General features: G+C 41.0%; 1 protein-coding gene across 2 annotated transcripts in view; it reads right to left on the bottom strand.

Moving 5' to 3' along the window:
- The window catches only part of LOC120726676 (rap guanine nucleotide exchange factor 5-like), a 47,317-nt gene that overhangs the window by 13,157 nt on the left and 18,611 nt on the right, over window positions 1-15,549 (bottom strand). The window contains exons 6-11 of one of the 2 annotated variants that reach the window (XM_040020434.1): window positions 11,832-11,913; window positions 11,647-11,695; window positions 11,431-11,516; window positions 7,881-8,060; window positions 2,254-2,399; window positions 1,221-1,321 (exon numbers count right to left, since the gene is read on the bottom strand). In XM_040020434.1, the coding sequence (XP_039876368.1) occupies window positions 1,221-1,321; window positions 2,254-2,399; window positions 7,881-8,060; window positions 11,431-11,516; window positions 11,647-11,695; window positions 11,832-11,913 (644 nt within the window). The remainder of the gene's footprint in view (window positions 1-1,220; window positions 1,322-2,253; window positions 2,400-7,880; window positions 8,061-11,430; window positions 11,517-11,646; window positions 11,696-11,831; window positions 11,914-15,549) is intronic. The other variant, XM_040020435.1, reaches the window with a different exon arrangement.

Genomic DNA, 15,549 nt, shown 5'->3' with positions numbered 1-15,549 from the left:
GCTGCACCGTTAAGCCACCTAAAACGGCATACTGATGCATTCACTCACACACACATGCATACACACACATACACATATGTGCTTATTCAGGAAACACCAACCATAAAGCAAAGGTAGACATAGACACACACACAGATGGGGAGAAGATGAAGATAAATTTTGCATTCCCACTTCCTCCTTTCCCTGTCCTGTCATAAAAAAAGCAAGTGTTTTCTCATTTTCACTAAATAAATATCAGACAGAGCTCCTCCACAAAGACCATCTCAGTCCTCTCTTGCTCTCCTTCTCTCTCTCCCACATTTATCTCTCCGTCTTTCTTCGTTTGCTTCCTGCAATTCAGTGAGATGGCTCCCTGTGGACTGTTGGGAACTGGTGGTACTGAGGGGGCTGATGCATAAAGGAGCCTTGTCTAGAATAGATGCTAACAGACAAGTGCAGGGTTTTATAAAATGAATGCCGGACCCAGACCTCCCTCTGTGATTAAAGCATTATTATAGTGGACCTGGGATCTGTGATGGCTCTGAAATGTAATTAGAAGGAAAGAAGTCAAGACCCATTGATATTTAAGAAGGCCAATTTTTCACCACGATTTTAGTGCTTTCTAAATTCAAATATGATAAAAGATTAACTAATTACATCAAGGATTGCTATGATTTCCTGAGTAAAAGATTACTGCGCTATAAAACAATCCATAATGTAATAAGCTAGACTTAAGGTTTGTGTAAATGTGACATGACAGTTAACACTGAAATCGTTTGCGCCACAACTGCCTAAAGCACCTCGTGGCAATCATTTCACAAACCCATTAGAGCATTTAACCTCCTGAATGCTCCTCATATTTGTGGCCACTGACATGGCTGAATGAATGCACATACACGCACACCTGGATATGGTTTGAGGGCTGACTCATGCAGCCACACACAGGCTCAAACACAGCAGGGAAATGCTCATACCTCACAGGTCTGACCCAACTTCGGGGAAATTAAAAGAGACAGAGAGATCGGGGCTGGGTTGTGTTGTAACTTGTGCAGCTGGGAAACAAAGTCCTTGGCAAGAGGTGTGGGGCCTCATTTAACACAAGATACTAAGACTTACAATTAAACTCTACACCTTTACATTTATGCCATGATGTAGATGGTTCTTCACAAAGACATGCCTCTGACTACAGCTTCAAGGACAATCAAATGTGTGTTTGTGTGTTTACATGTCTCCAAACTCACCGCTCTCCTTGTTCTCTGGTGCCCCTCTTTGGTCATCCAATCGTAGGTCACTTAGCAGATGCTCCAAAATCTTAAGCGGCGTTCCGGACACCACCACATACCTGTAAGATGAAGAGTTGCAGTAATCTTCCTCACTATAGCAAGAGGACCAAGTACCACTTGTGTTCCTCCACCCTGCCACCCTGCCTTCGTCCATATTCTCCTCCGCGTCGTCGTCATCAATGTAGCGAAAATGGGGAACATTAAATGCAAACATCTCTGACTTGCTTCCATCATCATCATGACTGCTATCCTCCTCTTCATCGTCATCGTCTTCATCACTATCTTCATCTAAATCCTCCTCTGCCTCTGCAAGCGTGACTAGCTCAGAGGTCATCTTCATATCTAAACTGTTCCCAGTTCAGCCCTATAAGGGTCGCTCATTCTGGATGCAAACTGCTCTGCTGTCTGCTCCTGTCAGCCGAGAGCTCCAGAGATTGAAACCCTCTCTCTGACAGCTCCTACAGTAACTCTGACAGAGAACCAACGTCTACGGAAAACACTGAAAACTGCTTACACACACATACACATACACCCACTTAACCTGCCTGTCACTGACACTCCCTGCATTGTGCCTTAGGTCAAAGACTGTGGTATGCTGTGCTTCAACTTCGAAGAACTGCACTTGGAAAGGAACACAGATGTGTAATTATACGTACAGTATAAGATCCTAAAACACACTGATATATGGAAGGAAGTGAATCAGTCTTATGTGATCTATTTTCCTCTTCCAGCTGAAAACAAAAAGCCATTCTCTCCTTCCTGCACTCTGCCAGAAGCCAAAGCATACATTATCCTAGACAAACACACACACGCCCACACAATTTTGACAGCCCTACTGATATTCTGCTTGCATATGCAAAAGTGTGTGTCTGCAACTTGATATCCCAAAGAAAAAAAACTAAAAACCCAAAAGAGACAGGAGGACTATGATTATGTTTTCATTGCCATTGTTAGTGTGGAGGGCCCTCATTATGCAGGAGGAGGGACCAACCTCTTGTCGCAATCCTCCTCTCTGGACCCGCCCCCGGACGATGTTGGTGAGGGCCTGTCCGATGGCGATGTCACTGATGATGTCACTCTCCGCAACACCAATACGTCCCGACCCCTCTCCTTTAGACAAACCCTTCCTACCGCCTCCTAAAAGAGAAAATGTGAGAAAAATATAACACACAGTCAGGCAAGGACAAAACCGCTGGAAGGCAATTAAAGGAGTAGATGCAAGATTTCAAACAGAACAGAACAATACGACGCATCCCATGTGACTTTCTTACGTACTCTGTAGTGGATTTGAACACTCTTTGTGGTTTTTGCCAACTTTGTTTATTTCCCATCTGCTTTTACCAAACATTTAAGCAAATCAACTGCCTCCTTTAGCTTATAACTGTGGTCTCTACGTGGTGTTCAATAAATAATATAAAATTAAAGCGAAGGATGCATTTAAAACAGTAATTATATAAAATATGGTTTGTGTGATTCTATTAAAGAAAGCAGCTAGCATGCAATTCTAGTTTTTGTAAACCTCTCAGATATTGCCCTTATTATGTGTTTTTCCAACACATAAGCAAACTCACACCTCAGTTTTAATCCACACTTTTAGACACTGCCTGTGTTGGCAGCTTCAAAGGGAAGGATTGCATTTTCTCTGCCTTTGGAAAGATTTCAAGAATTATATTACAATGAGGACATCTATGAATGTCAGCTTTAAATGATCTCCGACTCCTTAAATGTGCAGCAACTTGATCCATGACTCTGATACACGCACACAAACACACAGACACACGCTCCTGCTATGATGGTGCAGTGTAACAGTAACAGAGCTCCAGGTGAACAAAGGAGCACAATAAGAAAGAGCCTGAGGAGAAGAGAGAAAAGCAGAGGAGAGAGAGAGAGATCAAAGGAGCAGGAGAGCAGAGATGGATAAAGAAGCGACGTCTCTCCTCCAGATGCTCGCTGCAGTCTCTGTCCCAGCCAGAAGGACTGAGCAGCAGTCACAACTGACACAGAGAGTCAGTGCAAGGCTGTTTTTTCTCTTTAGCTGGCCATAAAATTAACAATTTAGATGTAACATTTCCACTGACTGATAAAAAGAAACCAAACCTCTGAAAACAACACTAACCAGATCTTAAAAAAACGTGCTACGCTTCATAAAAGTGTGAACAACGCACTAGATAGTAACTGCTTTTGCAACGATCTGTGTCTAAAGTGAAAATATAGAGATTTCTGCTGAAGCTGATTGAGATCACAAACACACACATACCTGTATAGCATTTAGAAAAAAAACTGAGACAAGTTTGCAGAGAGCAGAGAGCAACACACACACACACATACACACACACATCTCTGGTATTGTACGATGAAAGGATCAGTCTGATCCCAAGAGACAGCAGGTGGGATCTGACTTGTGTCAGACAAAACAATATGCCCAAAGTGGTGTGTGTGTGTAGAGGTGTGTGTGTGCAGACATGTTTCAGTGATTCATATTCTATGGGAGTGTGACACAGATGTGCAGCAGCAGCCATCACATCCAGTGTGCTGTAGCGTGTCTAATTCTTTTTCTAAAGGAATGATAATTGCTGGTTGATGGTACCTTTACACCCCCTCCAACTTGTTAGAATAGTAGACTCTATCAGGCTGATCACCTGAACAGTTATTCAACCATCACACTTCCATGTTTAGAGCTCGTACTGTGATAAGCCAACAAGAAAATAAATATTTCATTTTTTGCTTAGTTCTTCTACTTTATATAACATTAAGTGTTACCTTAAGACCTCCCAAAACACAGCAAAGTAATAACTTGTGAAATCCCCTAGGGCTAAACTTTATCTAAATTTGGAGATAAACACAAACACTAAACTAAGCTGAATTCACAGACCTGAAAAGCAGACAAAAACACCATCCACCTGTAGAGAACAGGGACTTTCATAAAAGGACATAGTCCTAATGACATGATGTTTAATTTCCTCTATAACATGCTAAAAATAATCATACGGAAGGGTTAACAACACAGAAATGCAAACAGGATATTAGCAAAGCAGTGACAGCTCATCTGACAAACCATCATTAATCACATTATGGCCTGGCACAGACACCGCGCCCAGCGACCCTGATCTGGTGCCGAGATAACAAGTTTGGTGGCCTAAGGGTCTAAAGGGGACACGGCACTGAACAGAGACTGGGATCGGCTTTATCACGAGTCTCCCTTCTCTATCTCTGTTGACTCTTCCTGTCACTCTACACCATCAGATATATAATAAAGTGCTCTAGAAATACACTTAAAAAAACACACCCATTATGTAACCAATTACAACTACTGTAAAAACAAAGAAGAAAATGTTCTGCCTTCCTGATTCAGTAGCAAGCTGTTGATCTTTCCGACAACACTTACATTCTTTACACAGATGCCAAGAAAAACAACTCTGAGCCAAGAATGGAGGAAGGCAGTGAGACAACACAAACACACGCAAGATCAAAAATCTTTCAGAAAATGCAGCAAAGTAAAACTTGCAGCAGTAACACTATGACAATTAGTAACATGCACGCAACATCTCACATACGCTTCTACGTCGTAAGAATAAAGTGCAAACAGCAAAATGAGAGAAAAAGCATTTAATGTAGCCATGGAAAAGACTCAGAGGCATGAAAAAGTAAAACTATCCAAAAGGGCACTTGTGGAGAGGAGGGGTCAGAAAGTTATGCAATAGAAAAAGACAGTGAGAACGAAAAAGAAATGATAGATGAAAGGCAAGAGCCTGGGAAGTAAAGTGAGGGAGACAGAGGAGTGTGGGAGAAAGCAGCATTTACAAAAGACAAAAAACAGAAACATTTTACTCAAGCTGCCATGCGTTTTAGCAAAACATCTGATATGAAAGGAAAAACAGGGGATTTCAGGCAGTTACACATCAATGACAAAGAGAGAGCTTTCCAAATAAATAATGGATCTGTTTCAATGCCTCCTTACTTTACTGTCTCCCAATAACACCAACATATCAACCTCTAATGTATAGACTAAAAAAACTGTAGTTAAAAACTGTGGGTATGACATTTCTGAAATGTCTCAAAGGCATGAAAAAAAGAGCTTCTGACATTTCTTTAGACATTCACTTGTTCTCTGCTAACAGGTGTATCGGTCCGTTTCTTCCTGTTCTCATTGCTCCTTCCTCAAGCCATTTGTACTTCCAGCTCTCCTGCGTTCACCCAATTTTTCCTGTCCCCCCGCTCCCTCGCCCCCTGTCTGTCTCCAAATTGTGCAGACTTCATGCTCGAAAGGTTTGAGAAGTCGAAACAGAAAAAAGAAAGCTCAGAAACCTGGGGACACGCTGCACTCGTCACAGGGTCAAAGAGTTCAATCTGAGTGTGAAAAACGAAGGATATATTTATTTTATATATATATTCAGCTTTGTACAGGATTTGAAAGTCTCTTTTACCCTCACTGTTTCTATCAGTTAGTCACACACAGACACACAGCATGACGTAACATTGTCAGGAAAGGTGGATGCCCATGCAAAGCCTAAAGGAAGCACTCTCTGTTCCTTTCCTGTTCCTGCTAATGTATGTGTGTGTGTCAACACTGACCAAGCCATATCTTTGTTATGATAGCTCTGTGCCTGATTCCTGGAAATAATGGATAACACACAATGCTTTTAAGTCAGCAGCACACAGATAGTATGTGCAACCACACATAGTGGGACACACATAAAGCATTAATCCCAAAACCTGCCCAGTGTGTAGTGCATGGTGTAACACCGAAGAACCCTTTGTGTAGGTGGACCTCTCGAAACTTCTAATGCTGATTAAATGTGGAAGAGTAACAAAAATGCAAGTCAGAAATGACTATTGAGAAATGGAAAAACCCAAAGCAATGCAATGACACAGGAGTTAAATCACTATGGAAACAGCCCACACTGGTTTGTCAGAGCTTATCTGTCACAAAAAAAAAAGAAAATCACCATGACAACCCAGTAAAAGGAGAATGGTTTCTGTTGTGTATCGAGCTGGTCGTCTAGCTTTGGTTTCTGCTAAATTCTGCAGCCTGAGCTGAACGATGAGCTGAAACAATAACACCTACGAATAAAAGGTCAACTGAGTTTAATCAGGGCTGCAAAGCATCTTTGTTTCAAAATATGTTTTTAATAATTTATGATGTTGTGTGGCTCAAAACTGACACACGTATTGGTCACATGCAGTTTAAACTGCTTACACTGTAGTGCTATACAGCAACACCTGGGGATGTCACACCACACTTTTATGCTATAATATTAAAGGCATGGATAAATCAAATATGAAATGTGGCCAGTAATGCACCTTACACTACTTGTGTTCTGGTATATGAACAAGTGCACTTTTCTTTTCAACAAGATTTTGTCGATAAGGCACCTTAAATGTAAATTATACTTTGTAGAGAAAAAATGCTTTCAGTGCTGATGCGTCATTTATGTAAAGAAATCTACACACAGCCAGGCTGCTTTGGATTTCTGTTTGACATCCTGGAATAACCAAACAGTGTTCTGTTTACTCTGACAAAGTAAAAAATGGGCACGACTGCAGGATCAATAAACTACATTAACTTAAAGCTATACTTGCTCAGATTTATGTTACATGAGATAAATCCTTCAAGAGTCTAAATACAGATATAATGATATTGATACCTAAATGTTTAGAGCATAATGATTAGATTGGAGTCTAGTTGATCTCTCTCTTGCATCCCTCCTCTAATATATAAGATGATAAAATACAGTATATTTTTATTGTGTACATTTTCAAGAAATGAAACTAGATTTATGCACACTTTAGAAAATCCCTAAGGCTGGGCTTCAGTCAGACTCACACAGACACACAACCACGGTGATGCAGGGTGAAATGTGACTGCATTTCCTTCGTTTCCGGCCCTCAGGTGTACTGTAGAGCAGGATCATACAGTACAACGCTTCACTAACACCCCGCTCATTATCAGCCCACTCTGACTCAGCCTGCCACAGGGCAAGCAGCACATGAACATACACATGCAAGCGCCCACGAATGATTATAAGCTCTAGCCAGCAAACTGACACACACACACATCTACACGCACACACACAGTACTTGACAGCGTGTAAAAAGAGTATGAGATCACGATGCGCTAAGCCATTATTAACACCCACATTAGATGAGCTACAGAACTGGTGTATGTTTAAAGTAAAGTGATCTGAATGAACCCGAGCTCTGGGCGTCTTCAGTGATAACTTTAGTTGGCGTGTGCATGTCAGTGCAGAATTGTGCCCTCATGTACTGAGAAAAGGTCTAAAAAGGCCAGGCGTGCTGGAAAATACATGCATGCATGCGTGCCTATCCCTTAGCTGGACAGAACCACCGATAATGATGGTGCTGAGGAGGATTTACTCGCATGATCCCTGACCTGAATCCATGAGTAACTCTGACCTGAAGTGTGTGTGTCCCTGCTTAAAAATGATGACAGTAATGACAACATTAACCGCATGACGTCCATTACTCTCCACTCACATTAAGCGTGCAGCCACAACTCTGTCTGCAGATTACATGGTAAGAGTTCACAAGACAACGTCAGCAGTCCTGCCGATACTATAAGATGTACTATAATATCAAACTATAGCACTCTCTACTCACCGCCTGGTTCCTGTCGGGTAGACGGTAGTTGTGGTTCTGCAGCAGCCGACAGCCGTCTTTGGCCAGCCGCTGCACGGCCTCCAGCCCCAGCCGGCTGGTTAGCTCCTCGCGGCCGCACACGGTGCCCATCCCTCCGCCGCCGCTGCTGCTGCTGTCCCGCAAAGCACACACACCTCCCAGCTGCAACGCAGGAGGCATGAAGACATATCTCAGCCCGCAGTCCCAAGACATTGTAGAAACACTCAGAGTATGTTTGAGGAATGGAGGTCAACAAAGTTTGGTCATAATCCAGAAACACACAAGGAGAAGTTTGCTGTTGCCCCTATATGTCCATGTGAGTAGGATAAGAAAATGTGGTAATCCTAGCTCTCTCTATCTAATCTTGTTCTCCCTGTTATTATTACTTGTCTCTTTATTCTTTTCTATCTATTTCAGTCACTAATTCCTTTTTATCTACTGAACTTCTCTTTGTCTCAGTCTGACTGCTCTGTGTCAGAGGATCTGGTGGAGAAGGAATGAGAGTGTGTGATTAGTAGTATAAGTGGGCGGGAGTGGGTGTCTGTGTGAGAATAGTGTGCTAGGGTGCAAGTGTGGTGTCTGTCTCCTCCCCTCTATAGTCAGTACAGAAATCTGCTACTGTCCTGGTAGTCTAGCTGAGGCAGATGAAATAAGAGAGTGGATAAAAAGGAATGTATAACATCGTGGCCTTAAAAAAGGAAAACGAAACAGGAACATATTTCCCTGAAATAGCTCAAGGATTCTGGAGAAACCAGTGCTTTTGTCCCTAGATATACCTGACAATAGAAAACATTGCTGTGTGAGTGTGCTCCCCGGGGTGCTAGTATGATGGTTATCACCAGTGGCTGGTAGCCTGGTCTGTTTATTTTCCTTGGAAGAGAGATAGAAAGGGGAGGGGGGGGGGGGTTCATTTGGCTGGGGGTGGGTGGGTATCCTTTCCTGTGGGCTCAACTATCCCACGGTGCCATGTTCCAATAGAGGGTAACACACACCCCTGCAGAACATCGCTCATTTTTGTTTACTAGGAAAACACCCCCCCCTTCCCCCAATGGCACCACTTATCTGGCAGAATAGCCACGTACACAGAGACATTATATCACAACCCCTGTGCCATGTCCCTTACTACTTCCTGCAAACCTGCTTTCAGCTTCCTGTCAATGACACACCAAGATAAAACGCTGACAAATGTGTGTACTTGAATTGTCTGCCTGTTTCTTTGATTTGCTTTAATTTTTCTATGATCTTCAAGTGTTTAAGCTAAATTAGAAAGCACTATATTTTAGAGCCTTTTGAGTTTAACAAAATATCTGCATAGGTTAAAAAAAAACTGTACGCCAAAGGAAATGAAAGTTGAAATTCACATTGTTATCCTATACGTTTTGCAGTTGTACTTGTTTATTAACATGCAACACCCATGTTACCACTACAGTCTGCAGCAGCTCCTAAACAGCTCCTGCAGGATCAATGTAATGTGGATCAGTGTAATGGATCAGATTCACTATTCGCTGTATCCACCTGGGTTGCATAGCAGTTTCCACAGCATTCACGACTGTACCAACATAGTGAGGAGTCCTACATCATTTACTTGTAAATGTACATTAGTGCCTATATTCATTTGCAAATGACTCTAATTCATTTAAATTATGCACTTCATTTGTTGCTGGTAATTAAAGCAAAACTAGTTTAATGCGTTTGTAGTCAGTGAGAGGCAGAATGAGGAATGAGAGTGGAGAAGACGATTCCTCGTTAAGAACAGCTCTACTTCGAAGCGGCTGGATTCACAATGTGTTTGGGCTCATTTGGATATTTTCTCTTTTTCCTCGGCCAACAAAACAAATATGAAAATTTGAGCTTGTCTCATAAATAGCTTACTATGTTAGCCAGAACTCACTTCCAAGCTTCCAAAATCCAGATAACACGACATATTCAAACAAAATAACACTGTGCAGTTAGACTTTGTGGATTGATATTTAAAAGGAGGGATCAAGAGAGTAAAAGGAACGTGTCACTGTCAATTAGCTTTTCAGTATATGTGAAATATAAAAATCCACAGAGGAGCAACAACTGAGCAACAGCACAACACAAACACATACCAACAACATCCAGTGAACTGAACAGGTTATAATAGAATTGCTGCAGTCAGAAGCAAAATATAAATATGTTTAAACATATATGTTTTACTCTTTAAAGAATACTTTATCTGCTTTAGACCTCTACATTTTTTTTTCAAATTGATCATCATTTACACTGAAAATAATAGAGACATCTAACACATCACAAGGCATCACAACAAGCTGAAGTGTGACGAGCCAAAAACCAAAAAGTGGAAGTAAAATGTAAAGTGATCCGTTGGCTCTGTGTATGAAATGGTTTATGTACATCTAAGAGGGATGGCTCAATGCACAGTGCCTTTTTCCTATGATGAAGTATTTCTGTCTTGACTGCAGTAGTCTCCTCCAGGAGGTCTCAATATGCATGGGGCTTGAATGGTCACTAAATGATTATCTGACTACCAATATTACAAGCCTACTATGCTACGGCCTTTGCAGTCACCCCAGATCATCCCACCTAGGAGAGGCTTAGGACCAAGGTGTCAGGCTAATGTATTTTTAGCATTTGAGAGACACAAATTTCATTATTAGAGGGTGAACAGCTTACGATGCACTTTCACACGTTGTAACCACACAAATTAGTTGTATCAAACTGTACTGTCCACAAACTACACTTGCATGCTCCAGGCAGACTTGACAACAACTACTTCTTTGTGATCCATGTGCATGTCTTCAAGCACGTATAATCCTAGCCTTAGACAGTGCTCTAAACCACCATCATCAAAATACCAACTAGGGAATAACCTTCAGAAGAATGGTGTTTCACCGATGCTAAAAAGCACTGAAGCTATTCTAGTGTTGCATGATGACCCAGCACTTCACTACGACGCTATATGGATTTTCCTTTAATCTGTCACCCATCCGTACACATTACTATATGTGTGCAATTGTGTTTAAAAGCTGTTCTTCCTCCTGTTTTCTTGTTCTTTCCTCATTTCTCCGGTGTATCCACCGAATTAATAATTCATAGAGAGAAAGTTCTGGCTCTACATAGTTGGGACCAAACAGATCTCCCTCTGCACTTTGCTCTGACCCTGTTTTCTACATTCAACCCCATGTGTACCCCCTACATAAATTCAACCTGCAACCTTTAAGAGACAAAGATAGATTAAGCAAAACAATTATCATTTTTATCTCTTCATTTGGAGGGGATCTACAAAGTTTGTCTGTGGATCAGACTTTGTATTGCTGCATTAAGGAGCTACTAGAATGTGTTTATTGTGCCCTATTTAGACACTGAAATAGCTTCTTAACAGTAATGCAACAAGAACACAAACTGATTCGGCTGTAGGCCTACTTCAGGCAAGTGCAAACTGTCGAAGCAGCAGATTCCTTTTTTAAATGAAATTAACTTTGAAAAATTAATTGAAGGACAAGACTATGGTTAAAAGAAAAAAAGGGGGGTTAGAGACGGTTTTTACTGTGTGTGTTACCGGACTGCTCTCCTCGCTGGGCGTTCGAGGCTCCTGGTGGCTCGTCTCTGCTGTCTCAGAGTCCTGCTCTGACACTGTAACCAATCAAACAGTAGCACATTAACACGTTTCTTCTTACGACATGACATTGTCCTTTTCATTCTGTCTTCTCACTGTGGAAACATTGAAAACACACACACATACGCATCAACTAAATGTACTTACAAGCTTTACGTGTCTTTCGCGCAAGAGCAGCCGCCAACTCACTTTGCACCTATAAGAAAGAAGACTGAAGATGTTAGACCACAAAAACATACACAAACACATCTGGTGAACTATAACACAATCCAGTTTTCATCTAATGTTTATCTCATTAGATGATGATGCTGTATTGACCCTGCCACACTGACCGTAGAAGTGAGTCTCTCAAGAGCTTTCATCTGAAGAATCTCACTGCAGATGTCCCTGTTGCCTTCAGAGTCTTCCTCTGACCTTGGAGAGAGAGAAACACCTTTACTGGTAACTAACTGGTTCGTAAAATTTAAATAAAAAACCCCACAATGACAAAAGTTTAAAGTCCTCACTACACTGCCCCCTGGTTTAATAAGAAAGAACTACAGCCAGATCCAAATTGGTTCTATTCGTCTGAATAGCAGCGATGTTGGTACATCACCACTTTCCTATTTAATAAATTAAATAAGCTGACTTTTTTGTGGTGGAACCTTATTATAATTTTACAGTGACTTCATTAAGGTGGCACAACAAGTTCTCAAACAACAACCGATGAGAAATCTCATTGTAAAATATCGTGAAAGTGCACAAGACTTTTTCGTGACTTTGTTTTACCTGTATTCAAAGTTGCCAATTACAATTAAATAGGAGTTTTGACTTAATTGTTCTATAAAGCTGATTATGAATGCTAAACATTTTTAATGAAAATTAAATGAAAACATGACTGCTAAGGTGAATTCACGGGGAAAATCGTATTCCCTAAAGTTGTACCGACCCATCTGACTTATCATCCTGTGTTTATAGTTCCTCAGGGCCTGCATGGTTTTGTATTAGGAACTTCTCATCGGCCCTTTCTCTTTTTCATGTGGTTTATGCAAAACAGCTCGGAGACACACCCTTCTGTTGAAGTTAAAGTGGCCTAGTTTGTGTGTGTGTAGGTACTGGCAGTGAGTACATCGGATCACAATTTATATAGATGTGCAGCTCTTGTTGAGTTTTTTTTTTTCTAAAAGTGCTCTGTGAATATATTTAGGTTTAACTTCATTTGTGTGTGTGTGTGTGTGTGTGTGTGTGTGTGTGTGTGTGTGTGTGTGTGTGTGTGTGTGTGTGTGTGTGTGTGTGTGTGTGTGTGTTTTGGGTAAACAGGCGGTTGTTTGGGGGTAAACTCTGCAGCATAACTCAGTAATAATACAAGATTGCACTGAGTTTGCCTTCAGTGGCGACACACTGCACCCGAGGGCCTCTCATCTAATATGTTCTCTTACAAAACCACTGTTTGGATTGGTCTCCCACATACTGCCTCACCCCCACATGACACACACATATATTCTCCCTGCCTCTAGCACACAAACACACACTCACACACGTACACACACATGCCCCAATTTGCATACAATTTGGATTTTATCAACAGGTGCCGTAGGCACTTGTAATAGTTGTAGAGGAAAGAAGATGAAGCCCTGTGTTGACTTTGTGTGTGTGCATTTGTGCTTGTGTGTGTGTCTACACTGTAATCTGATAAGAGAACGGTGGATGCAGAAGCAGGAGAGATGGTGATAACGCATAGCCTTCAGCCTGACACTTCAGCTTTGGCATAGACAGAGAGAGACAGAGGCAGGCAGGACATCAGATGCCTGGAAGGAGAGAAAACCTTTCCTTATAGCTTAATTAGTCAGAATTACTGGTTTCTGTTAACAAACTCAGTGGAACAATAGGAGCAAATTATTCATTTTTGTTTGTTTCATACTTTACATTTTTATTACCCATCAAATCTAGAAGCCCATTACAAAACAAAGTCTATTCTGAGCCATGATAAATGCTAAATTTATTCCAAACAGTGTCCTTAATTTTGTTTGCTGTTGTTCATTTGGTAATTTGGTGACTCACCATGAGCCTGAATGCACCAGAGCTGAAAAAGAGGTGCAGTAGGAGGTGTGTCACCGGTCATTAAACAACACAAAGCAGAAATTGATACGAGATTATGATGATGGGTCACCTCCTTGTTCAAATTGTATCAGAGTGCACGGCACAAAGAGCAATCTTTGACACAGAGTTCTTCGGTCAGAATAATACAACTACATAACGTAGACACTGCGCACACGCATGTAGCCATGATCTGAATTTTTCTAGTCTAACAACAAAATAAAGGCTTTTCAACGGACTGCGGCAGACTGAGTGTGAATCATAAGGAGGACGTGTTCTCTGGAATAACCTCCTCTCTAGCTAAAACCCTTCGCTATTCTGCTAGACTGGCTTTTTTGGCTTTACTCGCCTCCCTTTTAAAATAGAGAGGGCTATAGATCGTCTAGTGTAGTACCAGAGGACTATGCAAAGCAAGCAAGTACGTTTTCCCCTCTCAGGCGAACGGTGGCATATTTTAGCTCCTGGCAAGTCTGCCTCTCCTGCACAATGCAGAGAACAGCGTTTTTCCACAGACGGGGAAACCAGCAAAATAATTGTTATTGACAACCACCTCATACATCACACAGTAAAGTGTGTATATGGACTATGGGTTACAGTATATGAAATACACAGTGTCATGCAGGATAAGAAAGGGATCCAGCGTCTAATAAATTGTTATTTTCGAAACATTTCCTCCTTTTGTCACTTTTAGTGTTGCTTGTGATCTCAACTTATTAACTTTTTAAGCAGTTGACACAATATTGTGTAAATTGTTAAACTACTGTAGTGTAGATTGAGTTGTACTGCACTCCATAATATTCAAAATGTAATGTTTAGTTTAAATCCTTAAATGTAAATGTAGCAGAGCTTATTATACTGAGTTATGTCACACTGGGAAGATGCTCATATGCATGTCGCTGTGTCATGGGATTTGGCAGCTGTATGCAGTTGATATTCAGTGCATGAGATATATTGATGTTCACATCTAGAGTACCCAAGACATTTCTATATAAGCAAGATTTACTCTTTATGTAATGGGAGGTAAAGCGTTTGGAAAAAGAATGATGCCAATCTCAATTTTTTTAATTGCTGTTGTCAAAAAAAGCTCATTAAATGAAAACGTCACTGACTTAATCAATGAAAGATTCTTGTATGACAATATTGGATTCGCTCATGTCGCAAGTTTAAACTTGCAATCTGCCTGAAACCATGACATTCCTGTCAATTTATAACAGCGAAAACTAACAATGAACTGACAAATCTCAGTGATGAAAATGTGCCTGAGAGCGTGTCATGTTGCTGAGACGCAGAGGTCCTTGGAGACAGAGTGACAGTGCTGGCGTTAACTGAATGATATTGAATGAAAGTAGTAAACCTCTTCTACACATGATGCACCAGAGCAAGCCCATTTAATTAGAGACGTGTCCTTCTTTTGCTTTACTGAAGCAGCAATCACTCAATGGTCAGCTCAGGCTGTGCAGCCAGTATCGTTTTAATTGTTCTCTTGTTAGATTAAACGGTAAAACACATGACGCAACGGTTCATGGGAGGCAGTCACACCAGACTGCAATTTAAATTTTGCTGCAGCATCTTTTTTTAAATATGCATTATGTAATGTTAGGTGATGTTTTATTACAGTTACAAAGAGAATCAATATCAACTGAGTCATATATTTAACAATTCATCAGCTCACTTTGAAGCAACTAGTAGAGTAACGTCAGCTATTTTCGACAACGGCTACAAATATTCTCTAAGAGGGGCAGAGGATGTAAGAAAGAGAGAAAGACAGAGAGAAATAGCCTGCAGAGAAATGACGCGACAGGCAAAGACAGACACAAAGCAACAGAGTCAAAGTAGCAGTGCGAGAATCCTGAATGGAAAATCTCATTTTTATCTGGTCTATAAAAACTAAATTGCTTCATTTTATTCAGATGCAGTTTCCAAAAGAAAATCTACAATCTATTTGAGCCAATATGGCACTACATCCATATTGAT

This window comes from Simochromis diagramma, unplaced genomic scaffold, assembly GCF_900408965.1.
Source record: "Simochromis diagramma unplaced genomic scaffold, fSimDia1.1 OVJJ01000753.1, whole genome shotgun sequence".
In the NCBI taxonomy this organism is placed as follows: Eukaryota; Metazoa; Chordata; class Actinopteri; order Cichliformes; family Cichlidae; genus Simochromis; species Simochromis diagramma.
This window is presented reverse-complemented; position numbering and strand designations above follow the sequence as displayed.